Below are 19,755 nucleotides of genomic sequence, written 5' to 3'. Positions count from 1 at the left end.
GGATTAACACCAGAAGACAACATGACTCCCTAAGTCCACAGTGACTAAGCAAACTTCACACTCAGCCACAATCATCTCAGACCATCCAGAGGATCAGATATATTTCTAAATAAAAGATCAAATGTGCTTTAATTAAGAATTTTTGTAAGATGCTTCAGCTATTAGCTGCGTTTCGTCTTCTTCGTCTTTTCCGCCAGTAGTATGATAACATCCGGTTGTTGATCACATGACTTGTGTGATGAGAAGAAGGGTTTCCGTTGCAGTTTTGCGAGATACGGCTGAAAAACCACATCATTTTATGGTTTTTCATAAAATGAAAAACCATAAGTTTATTTCGAGAAATAAACTTTCTCGAAAAACGTGAGTCTTTCTCTTTTTTGAAACCGGCATATTTCCATAAATCAAGTTTATTTTCATAATTTCAATTTGCACAATTAATGGAAAGGCAGCCAATGTCTGTGGTTCAAACAGTGCTATAGCTTTAGCAGTGTAGCCGTTGAAGTCCAGTTAGATAGTTAGCAACAATAGCTAATGAACATCTAATATCAGTTCCAGCAGGGAAATACATTCCCAACTCTTTTCAACCCATTCTATGAAACTATGCAGAAAATTAAGGCTGTATAATCAAAGCTAGAAAGAAAGATATTAAATATATTATAGCCCCTATTACATTATATATTAAAAGTATCATTTGAAAATAAACACCAGTAAGTAGATATTAAACATAGGTTTCATTAAGATCACCTTTTTGTAGGAAGTATGTTTTTTAATCGTTTATTCTTGTAGAATAATTGCATTGGATTTCCAAAGAATGGCACTAAAAGCACCAGTGATATTTTTTAGATCTGTTTTCCTGTCTTTAGGCTTAAAATTATGTTTATTTACATAATTTTGCACAAATATCAGAATCCTACAGAATACTTCTTTGCAGAGGGATAGAAATCTAATAATAGAGCTAAAATAGATAAAGGCAAGATAAAAATCGTCCTTTTTCAAATGGTCATTTTACATTAAGGTTCAAGCGAGTTTAATTGTGCTTGACTGAAGTAAAAAAAAAAAAACATCAACAAAAAAAACAAAAAAACTCCTCTTTGGTTGCAAAGGTTGCAGATAGCCGATCTCACTGGCCAGAGGCAAAACGGATGCTTTGGGCCCCCTGCTGGACTTAACTTTCTGAGCACTTTACATAATAAAATAAAATAAAAAATAAATAAATGTACTAGTTGTAGAAAGAATATCTTAATAGATCCATACTCATGTCATTAAACTCAGTTTAATGGTACAGTTAATATTTTTTAAAAACATTTTCAAATGCTGAAGTAAGATTTGATATAGATAAACTGTTAAATATCATTTGTATGCATAATAATTGAAATACCACTGGAAATCTATACATTTATTAATGATTTACACAGGTCAATGGTTTATTTAGTTAAAAATAAATTATATATTATATAAAGAACATATTTGAAATCTGTGTGCATACAATTTTAACTAAATATCGACACAATTCAATAATTCCTATCTTTATCTTAATTGTGGTCTTTTGGACCTCCATACATTCTTCTTGGTGCCTCTGTTCTGTAAAATGTGTTCCGTTGTTTAGAGAGAATTATGAAGTAGTAGAAGAAGAAAAAGGCTGCATTCACCTCCTACTTAAAGCTCACAGCCAAAGAGCGCACCGACAGCCAGATGACTCACCACCTTCTGTTTTTAAAGAAAATAATCCTGAAGCGTTTTTGGCAGTCTAGAGTTTGCTCTGTGTGTGATTTACAGCGCATCATCTGAGCATTTTTAGATTAATTAATCTATGAATGCACACAAGTGTCGGTGCTGAGTTTTGGCCAGTGTCCGTTGGCCAGCTAATGTTCATAGTTAGCAAAAGCTTAACAAAGCTATGTTTTCAAATTCTTTTGACCAACAGAGTTAGCGTAAATTACATTAATGAGTTTTCTTTTGCGATTTACAAAAATATATCTATATGTGACGTGTGTTCACAACAAACAGCTAACAATTATACTTGTTAATATTGTGACAGTTTTTCCCGCACACTGCTCCATCTCAATAAAGAAACGATCTTTGGCAGTAACAACAAGCCTCAGCCTCTGAAACGGGGAAACCCAACATGGTGCGGTAGGTGTGCCTGTATCACTTACGCTGTGTCTTCCAGGAAGGAAGTTAAATCTATTTGTGCGAAAGTGTGTGTGTGTTTTTCTTTTCTTCAACCTTTCTGCCTCGATGTGACTTCTTGTGAAGTTTAAAACTAGCGTGGAGAAGCCGGTAGATAGCCGGAGCCAACATGTCGGACTCTCTGGAGAGATCTACGAAAATCAACTTGTTAAAGGAGTCGATTGTGAAGAAACTTTGTGAGGTGTTGGATAAATCAAGCAGTAAAGGATGGCGAAAACTTGGAGAGATCGTGAGCAGTGACAGGCGGTTTAAAGTCAGGTATGCTGAAAATTACTTTTAACTGCTTGTGCTTGTATGCATGTGCGGTTAAAAACAGTAAAGTTACAGTTTGTGTATAGCTATACTTCATTTTTATTGTAAAAACTGAATATGCATTAAAAGCTTGAAATGTGTTTTGCCATTAACATACCATGATCAGACATACATACTTGCACTAAACATGCCTACAGTAAAGCCTGGTGGCGGCAGCATCATCCGTGGTGTTACTTAAGATGTAACTTAGGATGAGATTATGAAAAGCTCAAAATAAAAGTCAGTTTTGCTTGAAGATAAAGAGGGATGTCACAGCGAGTCCAAGCATACATTAAAATCAGCTAAATGTAGTTTTACAAAATCAAAGTTTGAAATTCAGCACCTTCAAATCTAAGCTGGAAAAGGTTAGAGTGTCTTCTGGTCTGGGACGAGGTCCTACACCAGGTTCATGTATCTCGGGGTCACGGGCGGTCATAGCTTGATTGGTGCCCTGGGCGGACTGCATTCAAAGTGCCCCCAACATCCCGCTTTGCAATTTCCCCAATCAAACCAAGTCTATCGGACTAAGGTTCTCTAACAATGCGTGAAAACATCATTAGAGAACTTTTGTAAATCTTCTCAAATCAAGATGAGGGATTGCTGAAGTCTGTCATGGTTTAATTTTTTGGATCACAAAAATCTGACATTTTATCAGGGGCATCTACAGTTTTGTGAGCCACTGTAAAATAATGTTTGTAATAAGTTATCAAATACTGAGTTGTATTTTTTTTGTATTTTAGTTGATTAATCTAATGATTATTCTGATGATTAATCAGATAAAAAATTGTCACGACCTGCAGTTTTCATTTAACCACTTAAGCTTATTTGACACATTAGAAATGTATTAACAGCATTCTTTTGAAGTACGCTTAATCATTTGAAGCAATTCAAATGATTAAGTATTTTTAGATGCATCTGCAGCTAAAAATACATCAACATGTGAAAAGCTCAGCGCTTTCTGCTTGACTTGATAGCAGTACAGTGTAAGGCTGATCTGTTGAATATGATTAGCTGATTAATAATTAGATAGCAAAAGGTGCTTAATAGTAGTTGTTTTTTTGTTGGTTTTTTTTGACGAATTTGAACAAAGTGAAGCTAAAACTGGGCCACTTAATGGAGTTCTGTGTAGAAGATATTTACAGACAAGTTTTTTTATCTTAAATGCAAAATGTATATATGTTTTGTACAGTTTTGCTGAATTACTGCTCTGAATACTGTTTTTTCAGTCTTTATCCTCCAGTTGATGATTAATCGATTACTAAAATATGTTATTATTTTAATAATAAAGATTAATCATTTCAGACCCAGTTGCTCTGCATTATTAATCAGAGTTTGACCTTTTCTTTCGTCCTTCAGCTCAGATGACATGGAGATGTGTTCCCTCAGGGTGCTGGAGGTGGAAGGCAGCCCCAGCCTGATGCTGCTGAGGCTCATGGGAGAGCGAGGCTGCACTATGGGTCACCTCACCGACTACCTACAAACTCTGGGCAACTCGGACGCCCTGCAGTGCCTGAAACCACCAGGTGCTGGGAAACGCACGCTAACCTTTTATTACTGTTTGTCGTAAAGTATTTCAGAGCTCTTTGTTGTCCTTATTTAGCTTAAAGAGGAATTTATGACTCATGTGGCAACACGCAGGCTGTGGAGAGTACTACTCTGCACACACGTGATTAGAAGAAGAGCTCAGTCAGTTTGGGTTTTTTAAAGAGGAAACGAGATGTTTTCTTTAAGAGATATATAGCACTGAACACAATCCATGTAGTGTTGACTAAACGTAATTTCCAATTAACTCTTTGTTTTTTTTTTTGTTTGTTTTGTTCCATAGCATTACAGATCCTCATTCAGCCACAGTCCGCAGCTCTAATTTGTGGCCACAATCTGCGCCTCAGCTGCCATGCAGTGGGAAAATCTCCTGTCCAGTATCAGTGGTTCAAATCCAGAGAAGAGGTGAGTTGAAACAAACATGGAGGGAAACAACCACTCCAATAACTGTCAGGTAACAGATAGAGGTTAAAGACTCTTTATTTCATTGTATCTGTGTGAAAATTAATGTTGGGACACATTTAAAATAACTGCAGGGTCTGGTTAATCAAAAACCAACAAAATAAACAATTTCAATTAAAAAACTAAATTACTGAATGATGAGGTCTGTTATTTAGGTTATTCAGCCATTTAGGTCTGCAATTAACAATTATTTTACTCATTGATTATTCTGTTGATTAATCTGAGAATTGGATAAAAAGAGTTTTCATTTAACTTATACAATTTTACACAATATTCGAAATCCATTAAAACATGCAATTAAGCAAATAATTTAATTACTTTTTAAGAACATAAACTGTAATTGCCTGAAATTTTATATATGTATTTATATTAGCACTGTTGCTGAAATATCTTATAACTGTTGGCATCCGTCACTGCCATGAATTTTAATCACTTTTTAATTGCATTTATTATTTAATGAAAACACCACATTTGTGAAATTGTGTGTGTGTTATATATTTTTTTTACATTAGCAAGATATCAAAAAAGTTTTGCGCACATTGTAAAGGAAAAGCTACTTTGGGGGAAAAAGGCAGATGAAGAAGCTTTTCTAAAAGAGACGCATCATCAAAATGTCAACAGTTTTATGCAAATCAGGCCTCTTACATGCTGGTGACGTCATTGCGGTTGTAAATAAATATGTAAACAATGCTCCAGGTGGACTGGCCGATACAGACCCTGTTTTTGCATAACTGTGTAACGGTGGGAATGATCTTTTCAAAGTCTCTGTTTCCTGATGAAATCAGCTGTTAGAGGAACTGAAAGACCTTTCTGCATCACATGGATGCCACTGTTTGCTAACGTTCTCTGTACTTTAGCTAAGCAAATATGCTTATTTCATACATGCAGAAATTAAATATTGCTGTCAGTTTTATTTGTCTTAGGCATCAATCACTACTATAAATCTGGTCTGAGTTAGAGCTGCACAATATGTAAAATCACTGTAGTTTGGCGGGATTCCTTAGTTTGCAACTAACAATTATTTTAGTAGCTGATTTATTCTATCGGGTATCTTGATGATTAGTTGATTAATTGGTCAAAAACATTGTCACATTCTGTAGATTTTTCATTTAACCTCTTTGGCTTTTTGTGCAGTGTTAGAAATACATAAAAAGAGGCAAATAAATAATTAAATTAATTTTTAAATAATAAAGTAAAATTTTATTGTCTAAAATGCATTAATATAGGTTTGCTTAGTGTATTAGACCCTGGTGAAACTAAAACGGCCATTTGAGAAGCTTTGGGTAAAACATATTTAAAGGTGTTCCATCTTAAATGTATGTATATTCTGTACAGTTTTGGCTTAATCACTGCTCTGATTATGCTGGGTTTTTTTTTTAAGCAAATGTCTTTTTTTAGAGTCTGTATATTCCAGTCAATGATTAATCAGTCACTAAATTAGTTGAAGATTATTTCAGTAATTGATTAATCACAATTATTTGTTTCAGCCTTACAGCTGATATTTATTTTTAGTGGCTAAGATACCAAACCTTATGCTGTGTGGTGGAGACATTCTGAAATTATAAACAAATAGAGTCACAAATATGTAGGTTAATCATAAATTATATCAAATATTGTAATCTTCAGCATTGGCATCTCAATTACTTATTGTCCTGAAATAATGTATTCCTAATCTAAGTATAGTTGTTTGTCGCTTTTAATGATGTTTATTGAACTTTATTTAGAGAATGAAAACACATTGTTTCTGTCCCACGTTGTGCTGCTTTTTAAGAATTTCTAATCAAGATTTCCACTTAAATTCAAATGTAAATCCTTACACTTCTTTGGGCTTACCTATTTTTATCATAACTTTGCATTATCTTTTTCTAAATCAAACTGTTTTACTATTTTGGCAAGAAGAGCCATATCTGTGCACCAGAAGTACATATCTACAAAAACATTGTGAAAGGAAAATCACAGTGAGTTTAAACTCTGAAGTGAAATAACAAACGGGCTTGGGCTTGATCTCTCCATCAATGGCTCTTGTTTAAAGCAGCAAACAAAACCCTTTTGCAATCTTTCTGAAACTTTATGAACTTGTTTCAGGTTAATCTCCTGCTTGCGCTAAAATGCTAACTAAAAATAGCTCAGATAGAAGTTAAAACAAAGGATTCACTACAAGACAAACTTTCTGGATGATCTCTTTTTGTTTACATTTACTTTATGAAACAGATTTTTCATAAAATTAAAAGCTTTCCCAGTAAATATAAAAAATCAGGAATCAATTATCTGGCAGATGATAGAAATGAATTTGATTTTGATTAAACTTATTGCAATAAGGCTTTCTATTTATCATTACGTCTAATTACAAATAAATCCAAAGCTTAGTGTAAAAACAAAACTCAAACAAAAAAGAAACGCAGAACAAACACTTTCACATCCTTGTGAAGGAACATTGGCCCACTCGTCTTTACCTCTTTGCAGCATCGCTTCAGTTAATTAACGTTTCTGCATACTGTATCTCACTCAAAGTCTTACCAAACCTTTAAATCAGATTGAGGTCTGGACTTATTGGTCCATTGCAGCATTCTGATTATTATCTTTCCAGCCATTATGCTTTATATTTGTTGTGTTCAGCAATCATTTTCATCACTGATGACCAAATTTGGGCTGTTTTTTTTTTTGTTTGTTTTTTTGCTGAAATGGTGATTTGAAAAGACTTTTTTATGCAGATAATGTTGTGGTTGATTAATGACTGCAAGAGACCCACATCTTGTGGCTCCAAATTATCACTTTTCTTCCACCATGCTTAACAACTTGAATTAGATGTTTGCAGTGATGTGTTTGCATTTAAGAAAAACATTTTCACCTGAAATAAACATTATTCCAGAAGACATATGGTCCATTCAGATGCAACTTGGCAAACTTTAATCTTGCTGCCAAGATGTTTTTTTTGTAGTTGTTGTTGTTGTTGTTTTTCTGACAAGCTTCCCAAACAAGACATCCTACTTCAGTCTATTCCTAATTGTCCTGTTATGAACTTTAGCATTTGCCATGCTAAGTGCAACCCGGAAAGTCCAGGATGGAAGCTCTTATTTTTATTTTTGTCCATTATTTTAAGCATTGCACATTCTGACCTAAGGGTAAATTTGTTGGAACTTCCATTACTGGTAATATTAGCAACTAAATGGTTCCCTAACCGTTATGATCAGCAACAGTCAGGTTGCATTCACACCAACCCTGTTTGGTCTGCTGTAAGTTCTATTTCGTTTGTCTAAAAAGTCCATTTCGTTGGGGAGGTGTGAATGCTCAGCCGAACTCTGATGCGGACCAAAAAAGCAATCTCTGGTTTGCCTAAAAGCCTTGGTCTCAGTTTGGTTGAAGTGAACTCTGGTGCGATTTGAATGCATATGTAAATGCAGACACTGCTCCAAAAGCAGGAAGTGGATGACAGTGCAGGGCATTCTGGGTAAATACAACTTAAACAAACGTGTGAGTCTAATGCTAGAGAAAAAAATGGCATGTGATCTTTCAGAGACGTCAAAACAGAAATCCTACATCTACTAAAATCTGACTCAACTCCATGTTGTTTGCATTTTGTGAAGAAGGAATCTGCGCTCATGTCTTCTTCAGAGGTTTTCATGTCGTTTCCTTCAGTGCAGCGCCACCACAGGCGAGGAGGGGAACAGCTTTTTCAAAGTGTGAAAGCGAACTGCACCAGCTGAAAATAAAACAAATGTTGCAACTTTGGTCAGTCGAACCAGCAAACTGCCAAAACTGCTGCATTTATTAGAGGTGGTCAACCAATTATGGTGATTACCAATTATAAGAGTTCATTAGCGACTGTGATGTTCACTGTTACAGTAAATTCTGTGGAAACATCAGAGCTGGACTTGACCTTTTGAGTCACAGCTTTTCCATTCTGCTTTCATCATTGACTTATTTATAGAGAGAAAAAAATGAAGTAAAGAGTGGAACATGGCTGCACCAGCATGATTTTCATTTTCATTACCTCAGGTTCCAAACAGCTTCTCTCCAGAGCTTCTGATAAGTCCTGTCCAGCTGAAGGACGCCGGCTTTTACATCTGCAGGGTCAACTGTGGCGATGCTTGTGAATTCAGCCAGTGGGCTCAGGTGGACGTCCTAAATGTCACCATGTCTTATGGTGAGACTTACACTGCAAAAACACAAAATTTTACCAAGTATTTTAATCTAGTTTCTAGTGCAAATAACTTAGTTCACTTCAAATAAGACAAAACTAAATTGCAACTAACTTTTCAGCAAGATATATAAGCTTGTTTTAGGTCAATAAAAAATTACTTGTTCCATTGGCAGATTATTTCAGTTATAGCAAGACATTTTCCGCACATTATAAGGGAAATAACCTCCCAGTGAAACTGGTGATTTTTCTTCAATATTAAGGAATTATAGACTTATAACAATATCATATTTCTTGCTGAGAAGTTACTTGTAAGTTGGTTTTGTTTTATATCAAGTGTATTAAGATATTTGGACTCAAAGCTAGAACAAAAGTACTTGGTTTGGGAAAGTTTTCACCAGTTCCTGCTGTTTTTCTTTCCATATAATAACAGCTGAACCATGTAGTGTTTAAATCAGTTGTTGTATTTACATGCAGGAAATGTTGTGTTTTCCTCCAACAGCCCCAGGACAGAGTTATCAGTCCATAGACGGACGGCTGAAGTTGGCAATCCATCCTCAGTCCCAGCGGCTGCATGTTGGGGAAACCCTGCAGCTGGAGTGTGGTGCTGTGGGCCGCCCGATCCCTCGATACCAGTGGCACAGGAACGGAGTGCCGATCCCAAACGCCACAAAGAGAAAACTTATGGTGATGTTTCATTTTTAATTTAAGGGGCAACGTTATGTCAAATCAATCTTTTTGAGCTTTACATTGGGTTACAATGTTATTCTCTCATCAAAAACATACCTGGAGTTGCTTTGATTCTTGCATTCATGTTTGAGAAATCCTTTAATCTCCATGGCAACCATTCGGTTGTGCAAAACGCCTGGTTGGACCCAGCACTGCCTTTGAGGGGCAGCTCCTCCTTGGAGCTGCAGTTTCCAAGCTTCTGAGCTTCCTCCCTCTCAACTCCCCCATTCAGCTCCTTCAGACTAACCAGCAGCAATTAGCAAACACCTGGTGGAACTGTTCATCTGCTAAACTCATTACCTGAGCTATTTCTCAGTACAAAGCTGGTAAAAACAGTTGAAGGGTTAATAGAAGAACGCTGTGGTGATGACTTCTTGAAGGCAAAGCTTCAGAAAGAGCAGCAATTTTTAAAGAGATGTCCATTTACTGAAGCCAAAGTTCTCTTAATTCATATATATGCACAGAGAGAATTTAAAACAATTGAAGGTAGGGATGGTCATTTATCGTACCGTTTATCATTTATCTTGATAAATTTCTTACCATGAGGAGAAGTTTTATTTATCATTGTCACAATCAATTTCAATTAACAATGTTTAAAAACCCCCAAAATTGTTGGGATTATTAATTTTACAATTTTTTCACAGTTTTTTCATTTAGAGCATCAATAAATATCAATAAATTTTACAATATGATTAAACACAGATACTCTGAGCAGTTTAATGATGCACTTCTTTATGTGACTGGACTGGACAAGCCGCTTATTTCACATTTTTTGGAGATCAGTTTTTGTGTTTTGGGGCTATGATTGCTGTGCAGTCCAGTTACCTGAAAGTCGTACTAAATAGTCACTTTCATCATTATCACTATAGTACTATAAAATATCATGATAAAACTTTAAGTCGATGTCGTCCACCCCTAACTGAATGTAACATAGTTACTTGATTGTGTAATAAAATGACATTATGTGAATGGAAAGCACATAATGCCCCAGTTTAACTCCTTTCCTGCTTTTTCACAACTGCTCTCTCAAATGAAAGTTTCCTGCGTTTCAGATTCTCCAGGTAATGCAGGACCATCAAGGCAGGTATCGCTGCGAGATCAGCAGCAGCACGGAAAGAATGTGGACCAATGAAGTTGATGTTGTGATAGGTACGTTACGCTTTGTTGGTGCTTCTAGCAGCAACAGCTCTTAACTCACGATGCCTGAGCGTCTGTTTGCTTCTGTTCTTGACTGAAAGCACCGAGGATATCTGTCCAGATTTCAGGGGCAATGGAGTGCTCTGAAGGTAGAGTCGAAAGCGGTGCATGGTGTATAAAAACAGACACACTAACTGCAGTCTTGTTCAAAACACTAATGTTCCTCTGGCCTGCATCTGGGTCGTAATCTGCACGGCGATCTGGTGGATGCTAACCGTTCTTACAAGGTTTCATTTTAAGATGTGATTTGCATGCATTGTGATTTAAGTATAGGCCGCGGTTTTCATTTAACACAGTAAGGTGGTGGTCAACAAATCCCATGAAAAGACTACAACAACGATGGAACATATTGAACTGAACTAAGATTGCCTTTTATAAAGTAATAAAATACCTCAGCACAGTGTTACTTTTTATTGTTTGTGGAACATGCAGGTGATAAAACCCAAAAAGGTTCATGTTTTCTACTGAAATTATTTAAAATCTACTTGAAACACTGAAAAACACTGGCTATTTTTTATAAGGATTGTTTACAACTGAAGTAAATTTTTATTGCCGCCTTAAAAAGATTAGTTTTCAAGGTTTATATTTAAAGCTGAATAAAGAGAGACTTGATCTATTTTACAACTCAACAATGGATCACAATTTGTCATTTTTATTTCCTAAACATCTCTGCATGACAAGAAATTCATCCAAACCCTGAAATATACCACAAAGTTTATGTATATTAATATTTTTATGTTTTAGGTTACTTATTTCAACGCTGAGTGCACAAAAACTGATGTTAAATAAAACAAAACAAAACAAAAAAACATATTTGGTATTTGGAAGTTGCTTTTAGTGCAATATAGTTTTAAGAACTCAAAATTTCAAATTAATGTTTTACTTTTTGTGGAGTTAAAAAAAGAAAATGTGCTAATTGGGAAAACAAGAATTGTGGTGCAGCTAAAAATGCTTTTTTTTTCTTTGTTTTTCCCCCCCCAGAAATCAGTTCACATAATGACAACAGAAGTATTTATCCATGAATAATTATTGAAATCAGAAATAAAAATAGCTTATTGAAATGCTTTCATGGAATTTGTTGAAAGTTGTAATCAAATATTACTAATTGTCTTTTTAAAAGTAATTCTGCTAACTTAACTCTATTGCATGAAAGTTTCTAAGATCATTCCTAACTTTTCATGTATTTCCTTGTTTATAATTTTCAGCCTGATCCTGTGTGTAAAAACAAAAAGATATAATTTATATGATTATAATGCATTTGTTTGTTTTTTTCTTTAGATGATATTTACGCCATTGGAGGAGGTAGGATGATTAAAACTCTGCCCAGATTTTTTTCCATTATATTGCAGCTGTTTTAATTTTCTTTTCTCTGCTTTGCTGAAAATGTAGATTCCTGTGAACTTCTCCTAAATAGTTTGCCTGAGCAGCTTTACGGTGAGTGTCTGGGGTTCATCAAAGTCTCAGAAAATGTAAGCAAATGTTTGTTTTTCTGCTTGTTTGACGTACAGTTTTACCGATAAAAAATAAATTTCATGGTGAATTCTGAAGGAATGGGAGTCGTTGTGATTATCAGTTTATTTTTATCGGCAGCCACATTATATCAGACACCCAGATTTATCCTGCTAATTTAAAAAGAATGAAATACAATCTAAATGGACATTTAACAAGACAATTATCAGCAGGAAAGAAAATGTTCATGTTTCAGAAGTGACTGATGTGCAGATTAACATCAAACAGCTACAAATGTCACTGGTGTTCATCACAGGATGATCTACTTCCTTCCTCTCTATGTGGTTTTTTTTGTATTTTTGATTCTTATCACTTTTTCTTCAGAATTCATGGCGGACCCCTCAACGTGTCGCATATGAGACAGTTTCAGTTGTGTAACAGCTGCATTTATTTGACCTGTTCTGATAAAAAAAAAGGGATAAATCCAAATGGAAAATTATTTTCTTCATTCTTCAAATTTTCACATATTTAAATTATTTATGTTGTTTTAAAATGACTGTAATATCAGTAACAAGCACACGGGGTCTCATTCAAACAACTAAATTTAAGGCTGGTTATTCTGTTTCATTTTTAAATAAATCTCATGATTTTCCTTCCAAAAACAAATCCAGCTAATCAAGAATCGGGGTGAATGTTTATGATGTTTATGCATTATAAACATCATAAATGATATTTATGATCATTTATCGACAAAACTCCTAGTAAACATGGCTGTTATATTCACAAAACATTCTGTGCTGAGCTGGATACCATGTAACGCACAGAGAAATTCAAGCAATGTTTTAATATGCAAACATATGTGCTGAAAAAAAGGAAAACAGGGAAAAACCACTTCCTGTTGTCTGGGCTGGTTGCTGAGTTCAATATGAACGCCTTATGTAACAGATTAAGTCTATATTGTTTTTATCTCCTTCCATGTTTCATGTCAGCGACTGACAAAGTGGCCCTGCTGATCGGTAACCTGTCATACCAGAACCACCCACAGCTCAAGGCCCCCATGGTGGACGTGTACGACCTCACAAACCTCCTGCGGCAATTGAACTTCAAAGTGGTTTCACTTCTGGACCTCACCGAGTCGGAGATGAGGAACGCCGTGGACGAGTTCCTGCTGCTGCTGCATAAGGGGGTTTACGGTGCGTTCAAGTCAAGTCGAGTTTGTTTCTATAACACATTTCAACAACAAGGCAAGTCAAAGCACTCTACACCATAACACAGTAATCAGTACTGTGTTATGTACTGTGTTTTGAGTGTTCTCAAAAGTCAGAACCAGAAGTGATCCATGCCATTTAACCGCCATCTTGGTAGGCAAGCACATAGACGAACCATGGCTTCAACAAAAAGAAAGTCAAGTACTCAAACATTGTAATAGAGTACTAGTTTTATTGTCCTTATATTATTTATAAATTAGATAGGAAAGAGGTGAGAGCTGGTTCTAGGCTCGCAGCTTGTTAATTGTTGTCATAGCAATTCCATAGCAACTGTCAGAAACTGAATTTTGCTTCTCCATGCAGCAGCATTTTGGATCAGTTGCAGCAGATCTGTGAAGACCCTGTGGCAGTAATTGGTGCCATTAAAGATAAAGGCATTGATGAGTTTCTCTATATCTTGCTGAGACATTATGTCTTGAAGCCTGGAATGTTCTTCAGGTGATAGAAGGCCGACTTTGTAACTGACTTCATGTTGCTTTGAAGGTTCAGACCTGAGTCGATGTCTCTACCCAGGTTTACGATGTTTTGGATTTGATTCACGCTGCTGTTCTGGACATTGGGGCAGGATTTTCTCACATGCACATCAAATTTAAACACTAAATGTAATTCTTCTTTGATAAGAATCAAATAAATAACTGATACAGAGGTGTTTGAAATTACTACTTAATGTAGATGAGGAACCTGCATGTCACCATTGACATTATTTCTTGGCTGCACTGAGAGATTCTCTTCTTGGGAGAGCTGACTTAAACACACTGCTCCATCCTCAGGTCTGCTGTACTACGCTGGACACGGATATGAGAACTACGGGAACAGCTTCATGGTGCCGGTGGACGCACCGAACCCGTACCACTCCGCTAACTGCCTGTGTGTGCAGAGCATCCTGAAGCTGATGCAGGAGAAGGAAACAGGCCTCAATGTTTTTCTGCTGGACATGTGCAGAAAAAGGTGAGGCTACCACCTCTACTTCTACTAAGCTTCCTTGAGCAGGTTAGGATAGATTACACATTTTCCTCAAAATCATTCTGAGATTATGTCAGCTCTTCCTATTTTGAGCTCCTTTCAGAATGAGTTGTTTTAGGGCCTCTTGTCACTTTAAATACAAATAAGCTGCTGCTGACCACGCCCCCAAGCGCAACATTTACACTCCCCCAAGAAAATGGCTGCAAACAAATGCACAATTATACAACCGTACATATTTGAAAAGCATCAGTAGAGCCTACTGCACAACCAACAAAAATCCAGCAAAAGGTTTCTGGGTGGTAGGTCAACAACAAAACACTTGTCTTTTCCAGTGGCCATTGTTCAGCGCGTACAGCGGTAAAACCAGCTGACCAAATGAGCTGGAGCTCCGCTTCGGTTTCTAGGTAACGAGCTGAGATTGGCTGTGGTTGCTAAGCAACAGTGCAATGCCCCTGTAAAGTAAATTTACATACTGAAGGTTTTTGAAACAGCTTACCAAAAACATGTACTTATTGCCAGAAAACGGATGGGTGTTTTTTTTTTGTTGTTTTTAAGTGCTTAGCTTGTTTTTAGAAGCAGTAGAAACCCAAATGGAAGTACAAAACATATAAAATTTGATTTATTTTTTTAAAAAATGTCCCTTTTAGATAAACCAGGTTCAGCTTTATGTACAGTTGCTGTTTTAAAAAGCTATTATATTTTCACTCTACACATCTGATAATGTTTAATTTGTTCCATACAATTTATATTTTTATTATCTTTATAAATTACATTTTTTTTTTAGGAATATTCATGATGAAAGCACTCCGAACATCGTCCTGAGAGTCACGGCCAACATTGTCTTTGGATATGCAACGTGAGTCTGCAGCAGATGTTGTGATTTGAGTTAATTTAGTTGTTTTGGTTTTCTCAGATATTAAATAATTTGTTCTTTGCGTGGCGATGCAGGTGCCAGGACGCTGAGGCCTTTGAGCTGAGCTCCACGGGTTTCACCAACGGCGTGTTTGTTAAGTTTTTAAAGAAGCGGCTGCTGGATGACGAGAAGATCACGGTGGTGCTTGACAGAGTAGCAGAAGGTGAGAAAAGGAAAAGAAGCTGTGTAAAACACAAAAGTGTTGGGGAGTGAATTACTAAATGAGGTTTTTATAACATAATAGATACAAGAGCAGGATTTGATGGCTTGGGTCGTTGGCTTTAAAGTGACATGAGGGTACTGTTGGTGAACATGTTATGAAGCATTATCATGGCGTCATTTAAGCTTTAAATGTGACGTATTAAGCTACTTGAACAGGTTAGGATAAGTCTGTGGGCTATACAAAAAGTGTTCATGTTTTTTTTACAAAATTATTCTTAGAATGAGCTGTTTTAGGGCGTCTTGTCATTATAAATACTAAGAAGCTGCTGCTGGCCACGCCCCCAACGCAACATTTACACTCACACAAGAAAAAAGCTGCAAACAGATGCACTATACAAAGGTGTACAGTTATATAACTGTACATCTTTGACAAGCATTAGTAGAGCCTCCTGCACAGCCAACAAGACAAAACACCTGTCTTTAAAAACAGCTCATGTACAGAGCATATTGCAGTAAAACTAGCTGACCAAACATGGTGGAGCTCCGCTTGGGTTGCTAGGTAACGGGCTGGGCTTTGCTGGGGCTTCTAGGTAACAGCACAGTGCCAAATGTGACTTGAAAATCAGGAGATTTTTTAAATAGCTCATTTTCCGAACACTAAAAAATATTAACTTATTGCTAGAAAACAGCTGGGTGATTTCTTTAAAACACTTTGGCTGCTTTTAGAAGCAGTTGAGACCCAAACGGAGATATAGAAATGTGCAAAATATGAAGTTTGCTTATTGGGTCCCCTTAAATGCTCACGAAAACTTTACTATTCTCCTTTGAGTCACTTTTTGTTCCTGGGATGTTTTTCTGGCCAGACATGGGTCAGTTTGACGCCACTAAGGGAAAGCAGGCTCTGGAAATCCGTAGCAGCCTATCAGAGAGGAGGGCGCTGACCGACCCTATTCTGCCCAGCGACAGTGCAGACCTCGTTCACGCTCACAGCCGACAGTGGGCAAAAGCTCACGGTAAGTGTTTTAAAAGTGTCTAATAATTTCTTATCTGTCGTCAGGGAACCCTTAAGGTAAACATTGTGGCTCTAAATTATGCATTGGCATATTAAGTCTTGTTAAGAAATAAATTAATGTAAATATACTGGAATTCCTCTGGTTTATTCAGTCTCTGCTGATCGGTGAATAAAGGTTGGTGAGGCTGGTTTGTTGATTAGTTTTGGATTAACTAATTGATAATTGGATGGTAATAGGTGCTTAATCCGAGATTTTTTAAAACAGAATTTGAACCAGGTGAAACTAAAAGTTTTTTAGCTTAAATGCAAAATAGAAGTATTTTTTGTACATTTTAGCTTAACAAATTCAGCAAATGACCTTATTTTTTTGAGTCTGTATACTTCAGTTAACGATTAAACGATTACTAAATTAGTTGACGATTATTTTATTAATTTATTAATTGATTAATTGCGATTAATCACTTCAGCCCTAAATAATAACGGTACACAAAACAAACTTGAAACGTTTGTTTGTTGTTTCAGAGCTTCCTGAAAGCATGAGCCTGAACTTTGACTGCGGCGCTCAGATCAAGCTGGGCTTTGCCGCAGAGTTTTCCAACGTTCTCGTCATTTACACCCACATCGTAAAGAAGCCCGAGGACATGTCCTTCTGCCAGGCTCACGTCACCGACTTCTCTCTGGTCTGCACGCTGCAATGTGCTCCTTTTGATAACTTTACAGATGTTTTGTAATATTTTGAGTTGGAAGGTGAAATCCTGCTGTTTTTACTGCAGGACCTTGATGTTGATCCAAAGGAAATGAACAGAGAGACTCCAGAGGAGACGGGGATCTACCTGCTGTCCAGCAGCCTGCCGCAGCACTGCCTCTACACCAGACTCAGCTCTCTGCAGAAACTCAGGGTAAAAACACAACGAGCACCTTAAATGTCCCCCAAAATAACCCTCAGGCTGGTTTAGCAACATCACTGATTAGCAACATCTCCTTGAGAATAAAAATTAGAAAATATCTGCAGCCACTTTAATTGCAACTAAAAGAAGATAGCAGGTTTATTTTTACAATAAATGGCATCCATGAAGGAGATTCAAGGTGCTGACCAAAATAAACACAAATGACCTTCGAATATTTTCCAAAAACATTCTGCTGATCCCTCATGCCTTTAGGAAAATCTTCTGTGAACCAGATAAAAGTCAGCTTTGTTTAGAAGGTGTGTGACCCGTTAAATCTGCTGCAGATGTAAACATCATGCCTGCTGTTAAACACGGTAGTGATGGTGTGATGATCCAGGGCTTCAGGCTTCCTGTGATTAATGGAAACAAGGAATGCTGGTAATCTATTTGTGGCTTTTTAGCTCAAACTTATTTAGTTTATTCAGAAGATGAAGCACTCCATGAAATCTACTTATGAAAGTAACAGTTTTGGAGTGAGCGGCCTAGTCAAAGGTGGACTGGCTGTTCACTTTCAAAAACCCTCCAATGTCACTGACTAATTACACATTTGATGAAGAGGAGTGTATAAAAAAATATCTCCATAGCTATTTAAAATGCTTATCAGAAAAGACATGATGGGTTTTATTTGGCACAACAACTTTTTGGGTTAATGAGAAGTTGGTGCAAATAACTTTTTTATCTTGATTATTTTATCTGAAAACACAAAAGAAATGTTTAAGGGGGCAAATACTTTTTCTAATCACAAGCGACAATTTTAGCAAAATTCAGCATTTTCAGTTGTAGAAATTCCTTAAACGCTCTAAATATGAAGTTTTCTGTGACAGCAGCTGCCCAAACAAAAACTAAACACTGCAAAAACACACAATCTTACCAAAGTATTAGTTCTATTGGTAGATTGTTTTACTTTTAACATGGAAAGCTTGTCTTGTTACAGATGGAATGATCTGTCAATGGAACAAGTACTTTTTCATCAATATCAAGGAATAATACTTAAAATAAGCTCAGATATCTTTCTGGAAAGTTACTTCTAAGTTAGTTTTGTCTTATTTCAAACTAGATAACAATAATTTTGTATGTTTTGTGTTTTTGCAGTGTGTATAACTACATATAAACAGCTAAAAACACAACAGTTTTAAAGCAACAACAGAACACCAAAGTTATCGCACTCCTTCCAGTCCTGAACGTTATTTAAGCTTTTTATTCAAACTTTTGATTTTGTTTTTTAGACATTTTTCTCTCTGCTAATCCTTCCCTCAACAGGAGGAGCTGGTTTTCACCGTTTGCCTCCAGGGAACGTTTGCAGCCATGGACGATGACCATCCCATATTCTGGACCAAAAGCGTGAACATCGGGAAGCCGCTGATCGCCCGGCTGGACCTGCACCGCGCCGTGCGGCGGAACAGCTGCCTGCAGACCTGCATGATGCCCCACAGCCCGTCCCAGAGCCCCTGCCACAGTCCGGGCCCGGAGCACCAGCACCAACTGCACCACGGGTCGCACCAGGACTACAACCGCCTGTCCCCGCAGCACCGCTACCTGCACATCAGCGAGCACGCTCAGGGCGCAGCGGGCGGCTGCGGCTTCTCCTGCTACGACCAGCTCAGCCAGTGCGACTTTGACCGGACCTACGAGTCCGACGGACTCCTGAGCTCCCCGGGGAAGCTGAGCATCCCCATCGAGGCGACGGAGGACCTCAACGAGCTGCAGGCCGTGTTCATCAGCAGCCTGCACCTTCAGCCGCAGTGACACGGAGCCTCCAGCTCGTCAAAGGATGGATTTCTGTTCTGCTGCTGTTAAATTACCTTCTGTACCCTTGAATTTCTGAGCATTAGTAGGGTGTGTTTAGGCTTTACAGAGCCCCCTACAGGGGACACAGGGGACTTTTCTTTGTTACCTCACAAAAGTATTGTGTTCCCTCGCGATAAATTATATTGCAGGGCCGTTGTACAAAGAATAAAAAGTACATTTTTGCCAAAAATATTTTGAGATTAATCTGAGAAATTTTCTTGAAATTTTTTTTTTTAATTTTTGAGTTTCAAAAGTTGAAAATTTGCTAGAAAAAAATCTGAAATTTTTACATTAATCTGATAAATTTTCTTGAAAAAAACTTGCAAATTTCTGTTTCATAATTTTTTATTTGGTAGAAAAAAATTGCGTAAAGGTTATATTTTAAAATATATTTTTAGATAAATGTATTTTTGTAAATTGACATTGTTGAATGTAATTTGTGTTTTCTGTGGATTTGATCGTCACGCTGTATAGGAAGAACAAAATATATTCTAGTTTTTCTCAATTAATTACCCCAAAATAATGCAGTAAGTTTTTAATTCAGAAAATGAAACAACATTTATTTCTCTGAAACTTAATAATTACATAAGACCAATAAAAAAATGTAAATTAAGATTATTTTTTTCTTTATTGCATACTTTAGCTTACAGGACCAAATCATTTTCACAGTTATCCTGCAGACTCTCCGCCTCCACATGGATGAT

The 19,755-nt window shown here is 36.8% G+C and overlaps 1 protein-coding gene across 2 annotated transcripts; it reads left to right on the top strand.

Annotated features, from left to right (window-relative positions):
• The first annotated feature begins 343 nt into the window (after positions 1 to 343).
• malt1 (MALT paracaspase 1) lies at positions 344 to 19,664 on the top strand. Of its 2 annotated transcripts, XM_008418015.2 has the most exons (19): positions 344 to 360; positions 2,039 to 2,133; positions 2,257 to 2,448; positions 3,838 to 4,004; positions 4,307 to 4,428; positions 8,482 to 8,629; positions 9,126 to 9,310; positions 10,405 to 10,501; positions 10,591 to 10,638; positions 11,828 to 11,851; positions 11,939 to 11,983; positions 12,988 to 13,191; positions 14,037 to 14,214; positions 15,014 to 15,085; positions 15,178 to 15,305; positions 16,168 to 16,317; positions 16,839 to 16,996; positions 17,090 to 17,215; positions 18,524 to 19,664. In XM_008418015.2, the coding sequence occupies exons 3-19, from the start codon at positions 2,300 to 2,302 to the stop codon at positions 19,007 to 19,009; spliced, it is 2,487 nt and encodes an 828-aa protein (XP_008416237.1). In that variant the 5' UTR covers positions 344 to 360; positions 2,039 to 2,133; positions 2,257 to 2,299; the 3' UTR covers positions 19,010 to 19,664. The 2 variants fall into 2 exon arrangements, with proteins under 2 accessions (XP_008416237.1, XP_081466956.1); XM_081610830.1 differs by lacking the exon at positions 10,591 to 10,638 and having other exon boundaries at positions 2,039 to 2,448.
• The last annotated feature ends 91 nt before the right edge of the window (positions 19,665 to 19,755 follow it).

The sequence above is a fragment of the Poecilia reticulata genome, chromosome 9 (assembly GCF_904066995.2).
Source record: "Poecilia reticulata chromosome 9, P_reticulata-male-v2, whole genome shotgun sequence".
NCBI classification, from domain to species: Eukaryota; Metazoa; Chordata; class Actinopteri; order Cyprinodontiformes; family Poeciliidae; genus Poecilia; species Poecilia reticulata.
This window is presented reverse-complemented; position numbering and strand designations above follow the sequence as displayed.

What these genes read in the sequence shown, in the direction of transcription:
- malt1 (XM_008418015.2), top strand. Translation starts at nt 2,300, where the DNA reads ATGTCGGACTCTCTGGAGAGATCTACGAAAATCAACTTGTTAAAGGAG. An exon ending in CTGGACATGTGCAGAAAAAG is followed by an intron (nt 14,215 to 15,013) that starts GTGAGGCTACCA and finishes TTTTTTTTTTAG; the next exon opens with GAATATTCATGATGAAAGCA. An exon ending in GCTTGACAGAGTAGCAGAAG is followed by an intron (nt 15,306 to 16,167) that starts GTGAGAAAAGGA and finishes TTTTCTGGCCAG; the next exon opens with ACATGGGTCAGTTTGACGCC.